Here is a 16,740-nt window from a genome sequence, read left to right on the forward strand (position 1 = left end):
AGGTGTGCTCCAGCAGACACTGGTGCTGGGTGGGAGAGTGCTCCGGCGATCGCTGCTGCTCCAGGGGGAGGGGGCAGCCCGAGGCCCCGCCACTGTTGCTTAGGGGGCTCTGGCTCGGGGCCCCGCCACCGCCGCTCCGGGGCAGCGCTTGGGACCAGTTGTCTGGGGCTGCCAGCACAGCAGCTGGTGTGGCTGGCCCCAGGACTGCCCCAGCTGCTCGGGTGGTTCTGGGGTCAGCCACGCCAGCCACTGCAGCTGCAGAAGTCACGGAGGTCCTGGAAAGTCACAGAATCCGTGATTTCCGTGAAAGACTCGCAGCTTTACTCATAAGGAGTGAAAGTTCCCTCACCCTGATATGCCACCCATGAACCTTAGTAGTTTTTTTAACCAACTGCTGCCTGTCCGATGGTGTGTCAGGCTCATTTGGGCTGACAAGCCTAGTAGGCTTGTTGAACACTGAAGTGCCCATTAAAGCATGTCAGGGTTCAAAGATGGAGGAGGTAGTCCTTGGGAGTGAAGAACCCCAACCCTGTGTCCCCTATATCTCCTGATGTTCCTTGGGCCCCATGCAAAGTAGGGAAGGGGTTCCTCACTCCCTATTTATCCCCTGGCTTGGGAGTCAGGGCGGAACAGGCAGTGCAGTGGATGAAAGTGGAAGGGACAGCCAAATGCTCTAATTTTGCTTTATTGCCCTACGCCTTCTTCCAGCTTCGTTATTTCTGCTTACTTGCCCCCTCTCCCCTCTTTGTTTCTGCCTTCCTTTAGCTATTAGGAGGATAGCCCCAATCCCATGGACGTTATGCCAACTGGAAGGGAGCTCAGTCCTGTGTAGTTCCTGTTTTATGCAAGAAGTTCTCACTTTATGTTCTCACTTCTTGGGAGGACTACAGATTCAGGACTCCACCTCAACAGGATAATGGGAGGCAACTGGTTAACAGGAGATTTTCTGGCTAGTAGACCAACAGGCCTGTTCCTTCCCTTCCCTCTCCTCCCATATTTCTGGTGTCCGTATTTTTAAAAGTATGTTGAAAAATTGGAGAAGATGCAGAAAAGAGCCACACAAATTATTCAAGGGCTGGAGAAGGAGCTCAATCTGTTTATCTTGTCAAAAAGATTGAGAGATGACTTGATTAATGTATAGACACCTTCATGGGGGAGAAAATACTGGGTACGGGAGTGCTCTTTAATCTGAGAGCAGAGAAAGTCATAACAAGAACTATTGGCTAGAAGGTGAAGACAGATAAATTCAAATTAGAAATAAGTCATTAATTTGGAACAGTGAGGGTGATTAACCAGTGGGATAAACTACCATTTCCACCTCTTGCTATCTTCAAGACAGAATGCCTTTCTGGAAAGTATGCTTTAGTCAAACAAGTAACGAGGCTCAATACAGGGGTAACTGGATGAAGTTTAATGGCCTTTGATATACAGGTCAGGCAGGGTAATCTAATAGTCCCTTCTGGGCTTCAACTCTACATATCAGTGAGAGTTCTCCGACAGTTTGGATCAAAGCTTTCAAGTTCTGACGTAAGCAGAATTAACCCTAAACCTAATTCAATCTGATCATTCTAAGGGAAATAGTGAAGATACCTAAGAAGAGAGATTCTAACCACATCTTTTTAAAGATTGGAAATTTGCCAACATGATACGTCTTAAAAAAAAAAAAAAAAGTTGCCAGGAGATTCCAGAAATTAGTCTCGTGAGACTCCCCTAATTTCCAGGGGGAACCTCTGCTCCTATTTTGTAATTAAGCATAAAGTAAAATTACTAGAATAAATATAAACTGGTACAGTCAAACCAATTCAAGTTCTTTAAGGGATATTATGTCTCTCCAACATATTAGTTCTTTGAAAAATGTAATAACATGGAAAATACTGACTGGAAGGACATAATATACTTGGCTTTTCAACCGCTTTTAATAAGACTTCTCATAAGAAACAATTAGAAAATAATGATGGATAAAGGAAATATTATGACAAGATTAAAGATTGGTTAAATTGTGTGTTTAAAAAAAAAAAAAAGTCAACGTGAACAGTTCTTTATAGTAAAGACCAGTTAATAGTAGGTTGAAATTAAGTGTTGAGACTGTTAATATATTAAGGCTTGATCCTTTGAGGCACCTAGTGACTCCAGTGTGAAATGAGAATGCAGCAGCTTGAAAGATCAGAATCTTAATTGGCAGAGAAAGTAAGTAGAAAACTGAAGTTTGATAACTTAATTGTTTAGATTAGTAAAATCTTTAGGGGGTTGTGAGTCATTTCTAGGTAGATTTTAACACACACAGGAATTGAGGAGCATCGTTGCGGATGAAATATATCAGGTATAAATGTAAAGCAATACATGAGCTGAAATTATCAAAACACCTCAGCAATTGAAGGAAATAGGATGTTTCAGCACATTAAAATGGATGTTGTATTATAATACAAATTTTGTTTTACAAAATAATGGTACATCATCTGAAAAACTGGAGGACATCTCAAAGGAAAGATATAGTTCAGGACCTTTAAAACCTCTGCGCTCTTTCTCTAGATAGATAGATAGATAGATAGATAGAGCAGAGGTTTTAAAGGTCCTGAATATGGTGATACAAAAATGGTTAGTGGTTTTAAATATGAAAATAGATTGTAAAAATTAGAGAGGAATTGCAGTATTACTAAGAACACAGTGGAAATTGACAACGTGTCCTAGGTTTTTTTAAAATCTCATTCAATAATACAAGAAGGAGGAAAAACTGGAAATAAAAGGGAAGTCTGTTTAGAATAGCCTCACAAAATTCTGCTCCTCTTCCCCAGAGCTAGCTAGGGTTCTCCACCCCCCCAATGAGTGAATAAAAGGACATTTTTTCCCCCCAGTAGTACAGGGTGGGATAATAGATATTGTCCCTAGGCCAATACATTTTCATGGCAGTTGTATAATTTTGATTTGCAAATAATAAAAGGAAATACTGTTTTATGAAGCATATAATCAGCCTATGGAATTCATTACTCCAGGAGGTCATTGGCATGTCTAGACTGCACTTTAAAACTTGTGGCAGAGAATTTCAGGTCCTGGGTCTATAGACTTGGGCTTGCATTAGGGCTTTAAAAACAGCTGTGTAGACCTTTGGGCTTCAGCCCAACCCCAAACATCTATGCAGCTGTTTTTACTGCAGTAGTATGAGACCAGGTCTGTAGACAAGGGCTCTGAGACTTATGCCAGTCTAGACATACCCACTGGGGCCTTGTCTACACTGGGATTTTAGCTGTTGATGCAGTGTAATACAGCTTGAAATTGGGGTGAGCTATCGCAGTGCAGACAGTGTCTATGGTAGGTGTGTGACCGATGCAGTTACACCAACGGCTAAAATCTCAGCCTAGAAAATACCAGTATTAAGTACTGTGTTTGTATTCAAAGTTGACAGGATAATTTTGTGACTGTCACTTTGGGTTATTCAAGTTCATGTGATGATATGAAAAAAATTTCATACTTCAGGAGTATAAATGCTTGGTTGCTACACCAACATTTTTTATACCTGAAAGGTTTGAAATGTCATTTAATTCACAGTATTCATAAAGGAATGTCATTTAAGTTGTATAAATGTATCAAAATGTACTTAATTCATCTGTTTTGGGGACTTTCTCTATTGTAGCTGTTTTGATTACACCTTTCCCTAGAAACCTTCCCAGTTCTCTCTAAAAATGCTAACTAGTTTGTTTCTCTAATTGGGTAACATGATCTCCCTCTACATTCTTCCCTAATTGTAACATGACAGCCAATAGAGGCTTTTTCCCCTGCTAAGTCCCTTAATAAAGTACAGGTCTAAGCTAGTTAGGAAATATATCATGGAGAAAAAAGTATTGCGGTGTTAATAAATGGTTTTGATAAATCATCTCTCTCTGTGTGTCCTCTCGTAAAAGCTTTGAATCTAGTCTGATTATTTGATTCTCATAAGTCTCTCACCCTTCCCTGGGGTAAAAAGGACATCCACATCAGCAACACCTCTGTTCCAGAGTGCAGTATGGAGATCTGCCTGTGGTTAGGGGAAGGGGTAGTGGCTAGGAAGGGAGCACATCATCTCCACCACCACCACCACCATCAGAGATCAGGAAGGAAAGATTAAAATCTCATTCTGGGTGGATTTTTGTTGTTGTCAGGATCCCACTTCAAAGGAGAAGGGCTCCTGAGGAAGCTACCAGCTTCTCCAAGGCCTAACAGTGCAGGTCTGGTGGGTAGAGACAGGGCATACCAGAAGCATGGAACTGGAATGATGAATGACAAATCTTCATGAGAAGAACCTCTGGAGGCTTTCTTCTCTTCCCTGCCAGTGTATTCCCTCACAGGAGGGGACAGTTGAGTCTGTAGAATTCCAGAAGCTGAGGGAACTTTTTAAAGGTGAATCAGATCCTAGTGAAATTCCCATCTCTGACTTTTTTTTTTCCCCTGAAGTGAGTGCATCTGTCTATTACAGTGTTCAGAATTAAATGGATTTCCCAGCACATCACTGATCTGAGACAATTAGTTGATAACATTTCTATTATATTGTGAATATGGGGTACTTAAAGTCCAGGATTTGGAACTGAAGTATTGATGTCCATCAGACCAATAAAGTACTGACCCCTTTTAAAGCTACTTGCTTTTTGTGATCACATCTGCTGAATGAATATTTGTTGAATTTTTTTGGCTATACTTGTATAGCAGTTATTGTGGTAAGTGTGCTTAATTTTGGTCTATTGTACTGTAACTCCTCGCTTAATGTTGTAGTTATGTTCCTGAAAAATGCAACTTTAAGTGAAATGATGTTAAGCGAATCCAATTTCTCCATAAGAATTAACTTAAATAGGGGGGTTAGGTTCCAGGGAAATTTTTTTCACAGTGTAAGTTTTAAACAAACAATTTAATACTGTACACAGCAATGATGATTGTGAAGCTTGGTTGAGGTGGGGAAGTCAGAGGGTGGGATATTTCCCAGGGAATGCCTTACTGCTAAATGATGAACTAGAACTCAGCTGAGCCCTCAAGGGTTAGCGTGTTGTTGTTAATGTAGCCTCCTGCTCTACAAGGCAGCACGAATGGAGGGAGGGGAGACAGCATGCCAGACAGAGACACATACCCTGTGTGCGTGCATGTGTGAGAGAGAGAGAGAGATGCGCATTGCCCCTTTAAGTACCACTCTAAGTAGATTGCCTTTTTAAGTAGACCAGGAAGTTGAGACAGCTGCTGCTGCCAGCACGCTCCCTTCCTCTGTCCTGAGCCCTGTCGTGCCCCCCTGCTCTATGGAAATGGGGTGAACAGGGGGGAGGGGGACACCCTGATATTAGCCCCTGCCCCCTGCACAGTAAGCAGGAGCCTCCCAGGAGCAGCTCCAAGGCAGAGGGCAGGAGCAGCACATGGTAGTGCAGGGAGGGACAGCTGACCTGCCGGCAATTGATAGCTTGCTGGGTGGCTGCCACACAGGGAACTTAGGAGATTGGGGAGCTGATGGGGGGCTGCCGGTCCACCCTGGTTCCAAGCCCCCACCAGCTAGCTACAACGGGCTGCTCTTTCAGCAAGTAGTGGACAAAGCAAGCAGCTGCCAAACGACGTTACAAGGGAGCATTGCACAACTTTAAACGAGCATGTTCTCTAATTGATCAGCAACGAAACAATGTTAACCGGGATGACTTTAAGTGAGGAGTTACTGTACTTCAAATAAAAAAAATGTGACTTTCACATCTTATATGCTTACTTTCTAGACTTCTTGAACAATCGTTAAAATTCTTGTTAGCAGTTCAGAGTGTGTAAAGTATTTATCAATTTTATTGTCATCCTACTTACTCTATCCTCATTTCATATCTTGAACTTCTTACATTTTTAAAAATGTAAAACAATTTTTCCCCAGTTAGGTGCAATACATCAACTCTTTAGAGGTTCAGATAACACAACTGAAATATGTGGACACTTAAAGGACTGCAGAGAAAAGCGCGTATAGCAAGACAGCAAATTGTAATGATCAAAGTATTAGCCTATTATAACTAAGATAATGTTAGTTTACATATTTTTCTGAAAGCCTTGAGTGATAAACTTTTGCTTCTTTTCTGTTTCAGCATAAAAGCCGGACATCTCCTCTCATACATTCCATATCAGCTTTACACAAAGCAGTCAAGTGTTCAGAAAGGTCTCAACTTTAATACCATATGCAAACCTGAAGATCCTATGCCAGGTCCTAGCAATATAGCTAAAGAGCTCAACAACAGGGTGTAAGTGTTTCCAGTTTGTTAATACTGACAAAGCTGTTGATCGGTCAGTTATAATCAGTTTAAAATGATACTTGTATAGCATTTTATCACTTATCTCAAAGCATTTTACAAAGGAAGTTAAGTGTCATTATCCACATTTTACAGATGGAAAACCAGAGGCATAGAGATATGAAATAAGTTGTCTAGGGTCCCATAATTGGGACTTGAAGAACCCAGATATCCTATTTTTGAGTCCAGTGCCTTGGCCTCTGTACCACGCTTTTCCATTATGTTTCTACTGTAGGACACAATGGGTATAGCACACAGCTGTATGGAAACAATGTGTGTTGCACACATTAAAAGAATCTAACCAGTGATACTGAAATTAGGTCTTTGGTCTAAAAAGAATAATACATTGAGATAATTATTCCTTTTGGTAAAGGTTTTGGAGCAAGTATAAATAAATATAGCTGAAAAAAATAAGTTTAAAATGTTGCAATGCATAACTTGCCTGTGGACATTTTTACATTTGAGAATTTAGCAAAACTCAACGGGAGGACATGTATATGGATAAGGAAAACGAATTATATTCTAAAGGATTTTAAAAATATAAAGAACAAAATTGGAGGGGGAATAAACCCTAACGCTTGTAGGTACAAGTTAGTCTCTAACTGATTTGGGAGGGAGTGGGGTTAGGAAGAAATTTTCTCCTATTGGCAAGTTATTCCATAATTGCCCGTTTTTGGTGTCTCTTGCAGAATCCTCTGACACATCTGGTATTGGCTGTAGTCTGAGACAGAATATTGGATTAGATGGGCCCCAGGTCAGATTCAGAATAGTAGTTTATATTCCTATATGTCACACACAAAGTCAGTTAATACTTGTTTTAGTAGATTGTAGACCTAATCCGGCATAGCAGCTCTCAAGGAGGATTCAGTTTATTATGGAATTGGACCTATAGCTAGTGACAAATGAAAGTGTTCCTACAGTATGTACATTCGAAACATTTCTTTTTTCCTTACATTCATCAGTAGGTGATATTATAGTAACCTAAACCCTAGTTTAATGTTACGCTGGTAATAATTTGGGGATGAAAAGAATATTCAGACTTTCATAAATGTCTAAAATAACCATTCTGAATTTTAAAACTTACTGTATACTATGACTCTATTAAGTCAGTGCCACTGGGAAACAACAGCTTCCCAAACACAGTTATTCCAAAATATTGTTGATACGTTTAATGTAGTTTATAATTGCAGTAAGCTTAGATGAATTGTTATCACAGCTAATTATCTTTCTGGTTTTATTTGCATGTCAAGTAGCTAATTACCAATCACTTTTTGAATGTTTGTTTAAATGGCTTTCTGTGGGAGTATATAGGCTTTTATAGACCAAGAATCCACTTAACTCTTAAAGTCTAATTTTAATTGCACTTTTATTCATTGGTATTATTATAGTATTACTCTTTGAGGTAAAAGTTTTGTCTTCAAGGTAAAAGTAAATAGCTAATGTACCTGTGGCACAACACTTGCTGTTTATTTTTATACATCCATAATATGCAAACAGTTTTGCTTAAAGAAAACAAATCTCCAAAAGCTGTGACTATTTTGAGTTTATAGATCTGGAACAAGTTTTAGCTAGGAGAAAACCAAATGGATTTCAACAAACTATCCTAAATCCTCCTCCCAAAAGGAGAAATAAGTTTTTGATCTTTGCAATGAACATTTTCTATTATACAAAGAGTGTAAAAATTGCATCTTTGGATAAAATGGAAGATATTCCCTTCCAGCAGCCTTACATTATTAGTGCTGTCCAAGGAGTGGAAATCCCAGAAATCCAAATTACTGTGTTGGTCATGGTCTTTCATCAAATATGATATCTGTAAATCCAGAGAAAGTTGCCTTACTAATGAGAAAGCATGATTAATGCAGGAGTGATCTTTAACTCTTATATTAGTAATATTATAGCGAATCTGCAAAAGTTTGTGTACAGAAAATACTGACTTTTTGAGATGAAAGATCATAGTTCAAACTTAGTAATAAAGTCATATAATCTTCTACCTCTAATAACCTACCAGGAGTTTGCATGTGAGCATTCAGAATCCCTAAATTATATATATTTTGTATATGTATATGTAAATACTTAAAATTACTTCTTGATGAACTGTATCTTTGCTTTCTGTAAGATTATTAAATGACATTTTCTTGTCTGTTCTAGAAATTGCATAATAAAAAAGTACGAGACTGAAAATGAGATCAAAGCCAATGGAATCAGTAGCTGGAATGAGGAAGAGAAAGAAGAAAGTGAAGATTTAGGCTTTATGGAGCTGGAGCAGGTCTTTCCTGGGAGGAAACAAAATGGAATTCAGCATCACAGAGACAGCACTGCCATTTTTAATGGACATACTCACAATTCTACCAGTGCCTTACAGACACAGGATTGCGTGGTGCCCTCTGGCAACAGAGTTGCAAACAGGTTCTCTCCAGGCTCTGTGCAGGAGAAGGGGAAGACTGAAAAAGGCATCATTGACTTTAGAGACTGCACTATGCAGCAGTTGCAGGAAAGCAACAAAAACACAGAGCTTTTAAGGAACCCACATAGGACTACAAGTAATTCATTCTCATCTTCATCTTTGCACAGTAATACTAAAATAAATGGTGCTCACCACTCCACTGTTCAGGGGCCTTTAAGCACAAAAAGCACTTCTTCAGTACCTACTCATAGCAAGGCCACTCCCTCATCATTGTCCAAACCTTTAGACTGCAGTTTTATTTCTGACTTTTACTCTCGTTCAAGACTGCATCACATATCTACATGGAAGTGTGAATTGACAGAATTTGTCAATACCCTGCAGAGAAAAAACAATGGTGTCTTTCCGGGAAGGGAAAAGTTAAAAAAACTGAAAGCGAGCAGGTCTGCACTTATGATAGCTGACACAGGTAGATACTTGTTTGACAGTTTTACTTAAAAAGGTTTTCTATTCCTTCATTCTTATGATAGGCAGCTGATCAAGATTAAACATGTGAGCTTTCTGTATTCAAAAGTGAGGTTATATGAAATAGCTACTTATGTGATTTTGAAAAATGAAAGTCTGACGGGCCGCCTTCATTTTTTAATTTTAAAAGCAAATTGGGACTTAATATGAAATTCAGTTGTAAACACAAATCTTTTCTGTAGAATTATTAATTAATTCTTCCAGAGATTGCCATGCTATTTTGGGTTCTTGAGCATAAACACTTTTATCTATACAAACAAAGGATGGCATTTGTTCTTACATTTTTCTTTGAAAATCTAACTCGCTACTTTTTACAGTTCATACTGAAGATTTCTAAGTTGAGTATCAGTTGGAAATGATCTATAGTTGAAATGAGAATTTTTTACCAAGACTGATACATGCTCTTGGATCTTTGTGACCCTTCTTCATCTGATCTGATCTAGAACAAAAATTGGCTCTGTAAGTGTGTTGCAGTGCATGCAGATGCCATACTGAAGGCATCCATGTAAAGAACAAGATGACCAGAACTTAAATATTTTAAGTATAGTAGTAGCCTAAATATTATTTTGCATCTTATATCTTAGCAATATATTCTTGAACATGCAAAACTATTCTTCCTAATTAACTAAGGATGAAAGGCAGACCATTACTTCTAGTAGAGATTTTTATTTCTTTAAGCTATCAAACTGTCATTATGTATTCCTTTGTTTTCCCTAATTGTATAATATTGAGCAATACTTTTCTTTAAAAAAACTAAAAAGACAGATGATAGATGAGATAAAATGATTAAATGTTTGAAAACAGGGCCTTAAAAACTGTTTATTTCCTCTCCTCCTTTGCCAATTGACAAATGAAGCAATTCAGTTTTCTTGATCTGAAATACTTTTTCACGATGGAGTGTTAGGTATTGTCCACATTTGGGATTTGCTCCAATTTCAGTGGTTGGTGGCTAGCCACCAGTGTAACTGCACCAGTTCAAATTCTATAATGTACATGGGGAAATTACTATAAGTGACAATTGATCTGATGGAGCTTATCCCAGCTTCAAGCAGGAGTAAGATGCATCAGTGTAAATTGCAGCTTATAGCTGTTTTGCTTGCCTATGCTAGGGTTTGCATCTGTGTAGGTACACTGATGACTGAAATTCCCATTGTAGAAAAGATTTTAAAATCATTCAACACCTGTGAACAGAGAAGAGATTGTGCAGAGATAATGACTGCTCTGACTTTTGATCAAAACTGAAGAAGCATTCCATTGCAGATTGAATTTTAGCATGGTGAATATTAAGACTTAATTATTAGTATATATAGTAAACTCCTGGAAACAGACTTGTTTTAACAAGGTGAAGAATGTTAATTGTGGGAATATAAAAGGGATAACATGGGGTATGATGCCTCACTTTGTAGACATTACACTGTGTTTTTAAACTTATAGCTACATTTCCACAATGTTGTTATATTGCATTCTATTATATTGTAGAGCATTGAATAGTATAAACTTTATTTTTTCTTTAAAGGCAGTTTAATAGTTGGGTGAGGAAGGTTATATAAATAACTTCACTGTATTTGGAAACATCTTATATCAGTCCTTGATGACTAACATGAGTACTGCAAAAATTGTAAATTAGGTTTCAAAATTTCTGTTTGTATTTGTTTATACCAGGTAATGTTTCTGTCTTAAGTTCATCCAAGCATCAGCGCTGTATAATGCACATGGATATGGATTGCTTCTTTGTATCAGTGGGTATTCGAAATAGGCCTGATCTCAAAGGTCAGTTTTCATATATTTTTAAATGTCAAAAATCACTTATACAATACTGAAAATGCACTTGCTAACAACAAGGAAAGTTGATTTGGTGAGTGCTTTTCTTCTAATAACTTTGCCTGATGGTATGAGAACACTGCTCATATTGGCAGATCATATTGCTCAGTGCCCCACACTCAACGGATACATGTGGAAGAAACAGAGTGGAATTCTTATTGCCTCCTTTCCAGCATGTAGTACCAAGGAGAAAAAGAAGAAAATATTTTCCCCACTCTCAGCAGACAAAGGTGTGAAATGGTGAAAACTGGAGATGCATAGCCCTCCAAAACTAGAAATGGGGAGAAAGCTGGGCTGTATCTGAACCCTGTTGGGATGACTTATCTTTTATTATTATTATTTATTTATTATTAAGCACAGGTAGGATTACCAGATAGCACTGTGAAAAAACGGGACAGGGGGTGGGAGGTAATAGACGCCTATATAAGAAAAAGTCCCAAAAACGGGGCATCTGGTCACTCTAAGCATAGGCAACCTGAATTCAGATATTTCCTAATTTATGGGTGCCCGATTTTGCAACCCTTAATGGATTTTTAACATATTTTTTCCTATGTAATTTCCTAGGGAGGCTTTTTGGGGGAGGGAGGGCTAAACCTCAAGAACAGAAATTACATGTGGAACTGTTTTGAACCTCTCCTGCATGAGTCATCAGCCGGCTCCGAATGCAGAAGTTGTAAATCCACAGCACAGATCACTGATAAACTAAAGGAGTAGCTGGTAGTAATACTATGCAGTTATCTTTTCCAGTGTCTTATGCAACTGTTTGCCAGAGAACAGAGGAATGTTGGGAATCAGAAATCCTGGGGTTAAGTCCTGGCTGTGGAAGGAGAAGTGGTTGCATGGTTACAGACAGAACAGATAATCATACAGATTTGGCACAAGCATTCTGAAAGGCAACGTGGATACCAAATGTGATTTTTTTTTTTTTTTTTAGTTTGTTTTTGTTTTTTTTTTTTTTCTTTTTTACCCCATCTGTAAATAGTGAGAATTATGCTTGCCTGTCTTCTAAGGTAAGCAGTATGTGGCCTTTTGCTCATTAAGGGCTGTCAAGTGGAAAAGGAAAGAATAGAACTCATTGTCTCCTTGGTCCTAGCTCAGTACATTTTCCTGTAGGCCAAAAGACATTCTACTGCAGTGCCTGTCCAGACCTTTTGCTCTGGGGTCTGGGAGAAAGTGCATACAGAGGGACATTGAGGCAAGGGAGCATGCTCACTGAGGCTGGTGAGCATGCTCAATGCAGGTGGAATGTTCAGAGATTTTACCAGTTAGCTCTACTGTGAAAATGGCAAATTTCATAAGTTTATAAGTCTGCCAGATCTGGATGTATTTTCATAGGGACGCAGGTGCCTCTCTGACACCAGGGCTATCTCCCTGCCAAATTTCAAATCTCTGTTCCAGGTTCTGGAGAGAGGGGCTAGAGCTTCTAACATTTTTATTTATTTATTTATTTATTTGTTTATTAATAAATAAATAAAATTAAAAATAAATTTGCAAACATAAAAAAATACATTCTGTTCTTTAAACCTGTTCATGGAAGTGGTTGCACTGTTTGTGCTGAAGTGTTCCAAAAAAAATCAGCCCAAAAGAGACAACAAGCATGGAAAAGTTCAGAGGTGATTAAAATGGGGAAAGGTTAGGCCAGAATGGTCAGAGGTTAGACCTGGTCTAAACATACAGTTATGACTGGCTTAACTAGTCTTTCACCATTTTAGTTAAACTGTTACACCTTTGTGTGTGGACTGTTTTATACTAGTTTAAACCTGGTTTACATTAGCTTACTTTAGTTAAGTGACAGGGGCAAGGTAAACTGATGTAAGATGGCAATGCATAGAGGTTGCAATGGTTCAACTAAATTGGTACAATATCAGATGTCTAGTTAAACTGTGGATCTTCTGTTTAGGTAAGTCCTTATACACAAACTAGCATAGCTGGATTTTTAGTGTTTGTTTCAAAAGATTTCTCCACTTTTTTTTCTCCTTTTGACATGAGATTGTAACCAGTTAACTAAACTATTGTTTCTAATGCAAGTCACTTCCTTAACTGCTGCTTCCTTAATGCCAGAAGATTAGATAACCCTGAAAGAATGGTGTTGAAAGAAGTGAACAAAATTAAAGAAAAGTAAACGTTGTCAGAAACTTTGCCTTGGTGTGCTATTACTGTAAATGTTTATTATATACTGACTTTAATTAATTATTCTTCACAGGAAAACCAGTGGCTGTTACAAGCAACAGAGGTGCTGGAAGGGCACCACTTCGCCCTGGTGCAAACCCACAGCTGGAATGGCAGTATTACCAGAATAAGATATTGAATGGCAAAGCAGGTACAAAAATGAGTCTGATTTTAAAATCACAGTGCTGATGAAGAATCTCTCATTAAAGTAGTAAAAAGTTAAGGATAAATACTTTTCATTGAGTTGACTTTAGAGAGATTAATTTTTGATAGGATAGTGGTCTCTGACAATATAAATTGCTTCTGTAATAGTTTGCCATCATTACATTCTGCTAATTAATTTTGTTGAGAATGTGGATATATTTTAGGGTAGTTTATTTTTTTATTTCCTTTTTGGTTAGGGATAGGAATAAAGTATAGTGCTTCCGTAAATGTGTATGTCCTGTTTGAAAAATAAGATAAACATAGACCATCTGTGATCACTTGAACCTGAGTAACAGTATATCACAGAGGAGCCAGTACAAAATATCAAAAGTTAAGGTTGCTAAAAGGACTTATTAGAAAGCAGAGGAGAACTGTAGAAACAGCAGCATGTGACCAATGAGAAACTGGCTGCTTAAATATAGTTATATATTTGAGCTATATATGTCTTTGAGCTATATATGTCTGAACCTGTAGACTTAATGTAGCTTCCTTTTAGAATATTTCAGTTGCTGGAAAGCCCCTGAAGAATTCAATGAATTCTGTCCTCACTATAAAGATTGTTCCCTCAAAACACAGGCATTTGTTATTGATTATTAAAGAATTTCTCATTCTCCCACAGTACTTTAGAAACTCTTTTTATTACATTTTGTGTTCTGAAGTAGCAATATACAAGTATCAACCATAAATTACTGTTAAGACAGCATTTAAGACTAGTTGTGTTTATACAATCTGAAGTATGTTTAGTGTGGGGAAAAAAGTGACACACTAAAAATAAATAGCTTGTTTTATATTTATTCTCCCCGTTATTTTATTATTTTTTTTCTCAGTTTAGAAGTCTAAAGAGATTTCTAACCGCTACCATTTAATTTCAGCTTAATTTCTGGAAATCCGATTGTTTTTCACTTCTTACTCCAGCAGCAGAATCAACAAATAGTGTTGGATTAGAATTTATACCACAGTTAGTAATTTTGTTGATGTGCAAGATAGAATAGAATCGTTTGATCTTCCACAACTATGTTGTTTCTGTAGTATTAACAGAAAAAAGTTGGCTTTGTCAATAAATTAAGCAGATCTTGGAAGAAAAATGGAAAGCAGATATCTACCATAATAGGTGCCCTTTGTTGTTTTGCAATAGCATAATCACTGCTTAAACAGGAAGAAAGTAAAACAGGAAGAAAGTAAAAAATGTAGACCCCATTGTCACTCCACCTTTTCTTAGTGCCTTTTAGGATGTTCAAACTTAATCTAATTGATTCATAGTGCCATGTATAAGACTGAGTGGTTTATATTAAGGGCAGTTATTGTTTATAGGGATTCAGCCTTGTTGCACTATAGTTTGTCAGTGAACAGTTGGTAGCACAGTTCTAAATATAGGCACTCTATAACATTTTCCAGGCCAATGTGTTTTGATAAGAAGGTCATTTGTTACAATTTAGAAATGTCTTGGAAAGCTAGCTAGTTAGATAAAATTGAGGAAGATTAGCTAAGAATAACATATTGTGTGTGATACACAAATTTAACAGTATCTCTTCTATGATATTCAGTGTGCAAGGTTTCACTGGGGCTCAAGTTCAGTATGTTACAAACTCATTGTTCTTTATTGCAGCAGCTTTTTCTGGAAGTGCACACATTCAGTCCTTTTACTTCAGCATCCTCCCTTACTGGCAGGCAGGCAGCTCTTTCTTTCTTAATGCACAGCCTGACTGTACAACCTGTAGTTTGCCAAAAGGTTTTTGTTTTTTGGTTTTTGTTTTTCCCCCTCCCTGGCACTCTTTTTAAAGTATGTATCTTATTAACTGCAGGTTCATTACATTTTTTAAAAGTCTCTTTTTATTAATTTTATCTCAACATACCAAACTTATATCAAGAGAGACTATTATGGATTTTCATAAAAATGTATCAGATTGTCGTCTTGAGGAAAACAAAATGAATTTAGTGATTGAGCATTACTTTGTAGCATTAATTGAAAAGGTGGTACTGTGAATTGCATAGGCCACTCTAACTTCGCTACATCCTAGATAGTGCACATGAAGCACTTCACAGCAGGAACAAACTATGCTGTGCACTGCATGTAAATATGGTCCAGTAGGCACATGGGATCATGTGAAACAAACTTAAATCTATTTTATAAAGATACCAAAAACCCAAAAGGCCAAATTGTGCTCTGTTAAACATGTGCAACCTGTTGGGGATATACTTGTGTAAATGAGAAGAAAATTGGGCCCGAGTATTTTTTATTTAAATTCATTTTTACACGGAGTCTCCAGTATAGAGTAAACTTCATTTGTTTGATGCCTCATGCTGTCCAAACTGTTCTCTGATCTTGCCTTCTCCAGAACTTGCTTATTAGAAATAATGTTCCAAATTGAAAAAAATAAATACATAAATCTGTGACTCACTTAGTTTGACCAGGTACAGATTCCTTCAGCTTCAACTACTGCTTTTGCCAATTGCTTCTTCAGTGATACTGATTCCTGCTTTTTGGTCTGGATTGCTGGACAAATATCTAGGAACAGTAGAATCTTGGATCCTTTATGAAATACTTCTTTTTTCTTTTTTTGGATTCATCCAAAACTATATAACTTTTAAATTTAAAATTTGTTGTCTTTCTCACCCTGTATGTCCAATTTGGAGCAGCTTCCTGAGTGGTAGAAATTACACTCTGTTGATATCTTCTTTAACATTCATGTCCGAAAACTAAGGAATTAGTGTACACACACAATTCAGAGGTTGGGGTCTCTTTTCCTAGCCAGGATGTCCAAGACGTGGATGTTTTTAGTCTCTTTCCCTCCACTCCAGTATCTCCAATTTTCATTCTAAAGAGCAGCAGTTTTAACTACCATATTACTCACAGATTTATTCTCAGCGATTTCTTTTTCACAGACTTGGGGTCCTGGCCTCTGATTTCTCCATGTGTTGCTCCACATTCACCATGCACTTGTCTAGTTTCCCAACTTTTGATGAGAGATTCTCTACCTTGCCTTCCAGTGAGGACAATGTGTTCTGCATTGCCCGGAATTTCACATGAAGTGACTCCATCAGCTCATGGGGGGATCTGCTCTGCTACGCTGTGGAAAAGGTCGGCGAGCCCAGTGAAGATAGACAAGATGACAACAACATCTCAGGCCAGGGCACAGGAAGGCACAAACTAAATACGTTGTTCTTGTCATTCTTATCTTTTTTGGGCCATAATTTTGCTCTTCATAAATTTGCAACTTCTGACATCTTAGGTAACTTAATGAGCCCATCAAACATTAAAACAAATTTTTAAGAAATAAAAAGACAAGTAAACTAGCAGAAGTTCTGTAGAAAGGCAGATGCCCACATGAGTCAGATTCTGCCCCCCATTACAACACT

General features: G+C 37.8%; 1 protein-coding gene across 4 annotated transcripts in view; it reads left to right on the forward strand.

The window, feature by feature from the left end:
* REV1 (REV1 DNA directed polymerase) overlaps positions 1-16,740 on the forward strand; it is a 94,556-nt gene that overhangs the window by 26,603 nt on the left and 51,213 nt on the right. For 3 of the 4 annotated variants that reach the window (XM_024213552.2, XM_024213570.2, XM_024213560.2), the window contains exons 5-8: positions 6,063-6,215; positions 8,412-9,133; positions 10,852-10,959; positions 13,214-13,330. In XM_024213552.2, the coding sequence (XP_024069320.1) occupies positions 6,063-6,215; positions 8,412-9,133; positions 10,852-10,959; positions 13,214-13,330 (1,100 nt within the window). Of the gene's footprint in view, positions 1-6,062; positions 6,216-8,411; positions 9,134-10,851; positions 10,960-13,213; positions 13,331-16,442; positions 16,614-16,740 lie in introns of those variants that run through there. The other variant, XM_024213578.3, reaches the window with a different exon arrangement.

Source organism: Terrapene carolina, unplaced genomic scaffold (assembly GCF_002925995.2).
Source record: "Terrapene carolina triunguis isolate 2854851 unplaced genomic scaffold, T_m_triunguis-2.0 Scaffold21, whole genome shotgun sequence".
Lineage (NCBI taxonomy): Eukaryota > Metazoa > Chordata > Testudines > Emydidae > Terrapene > Terrapene triunguis.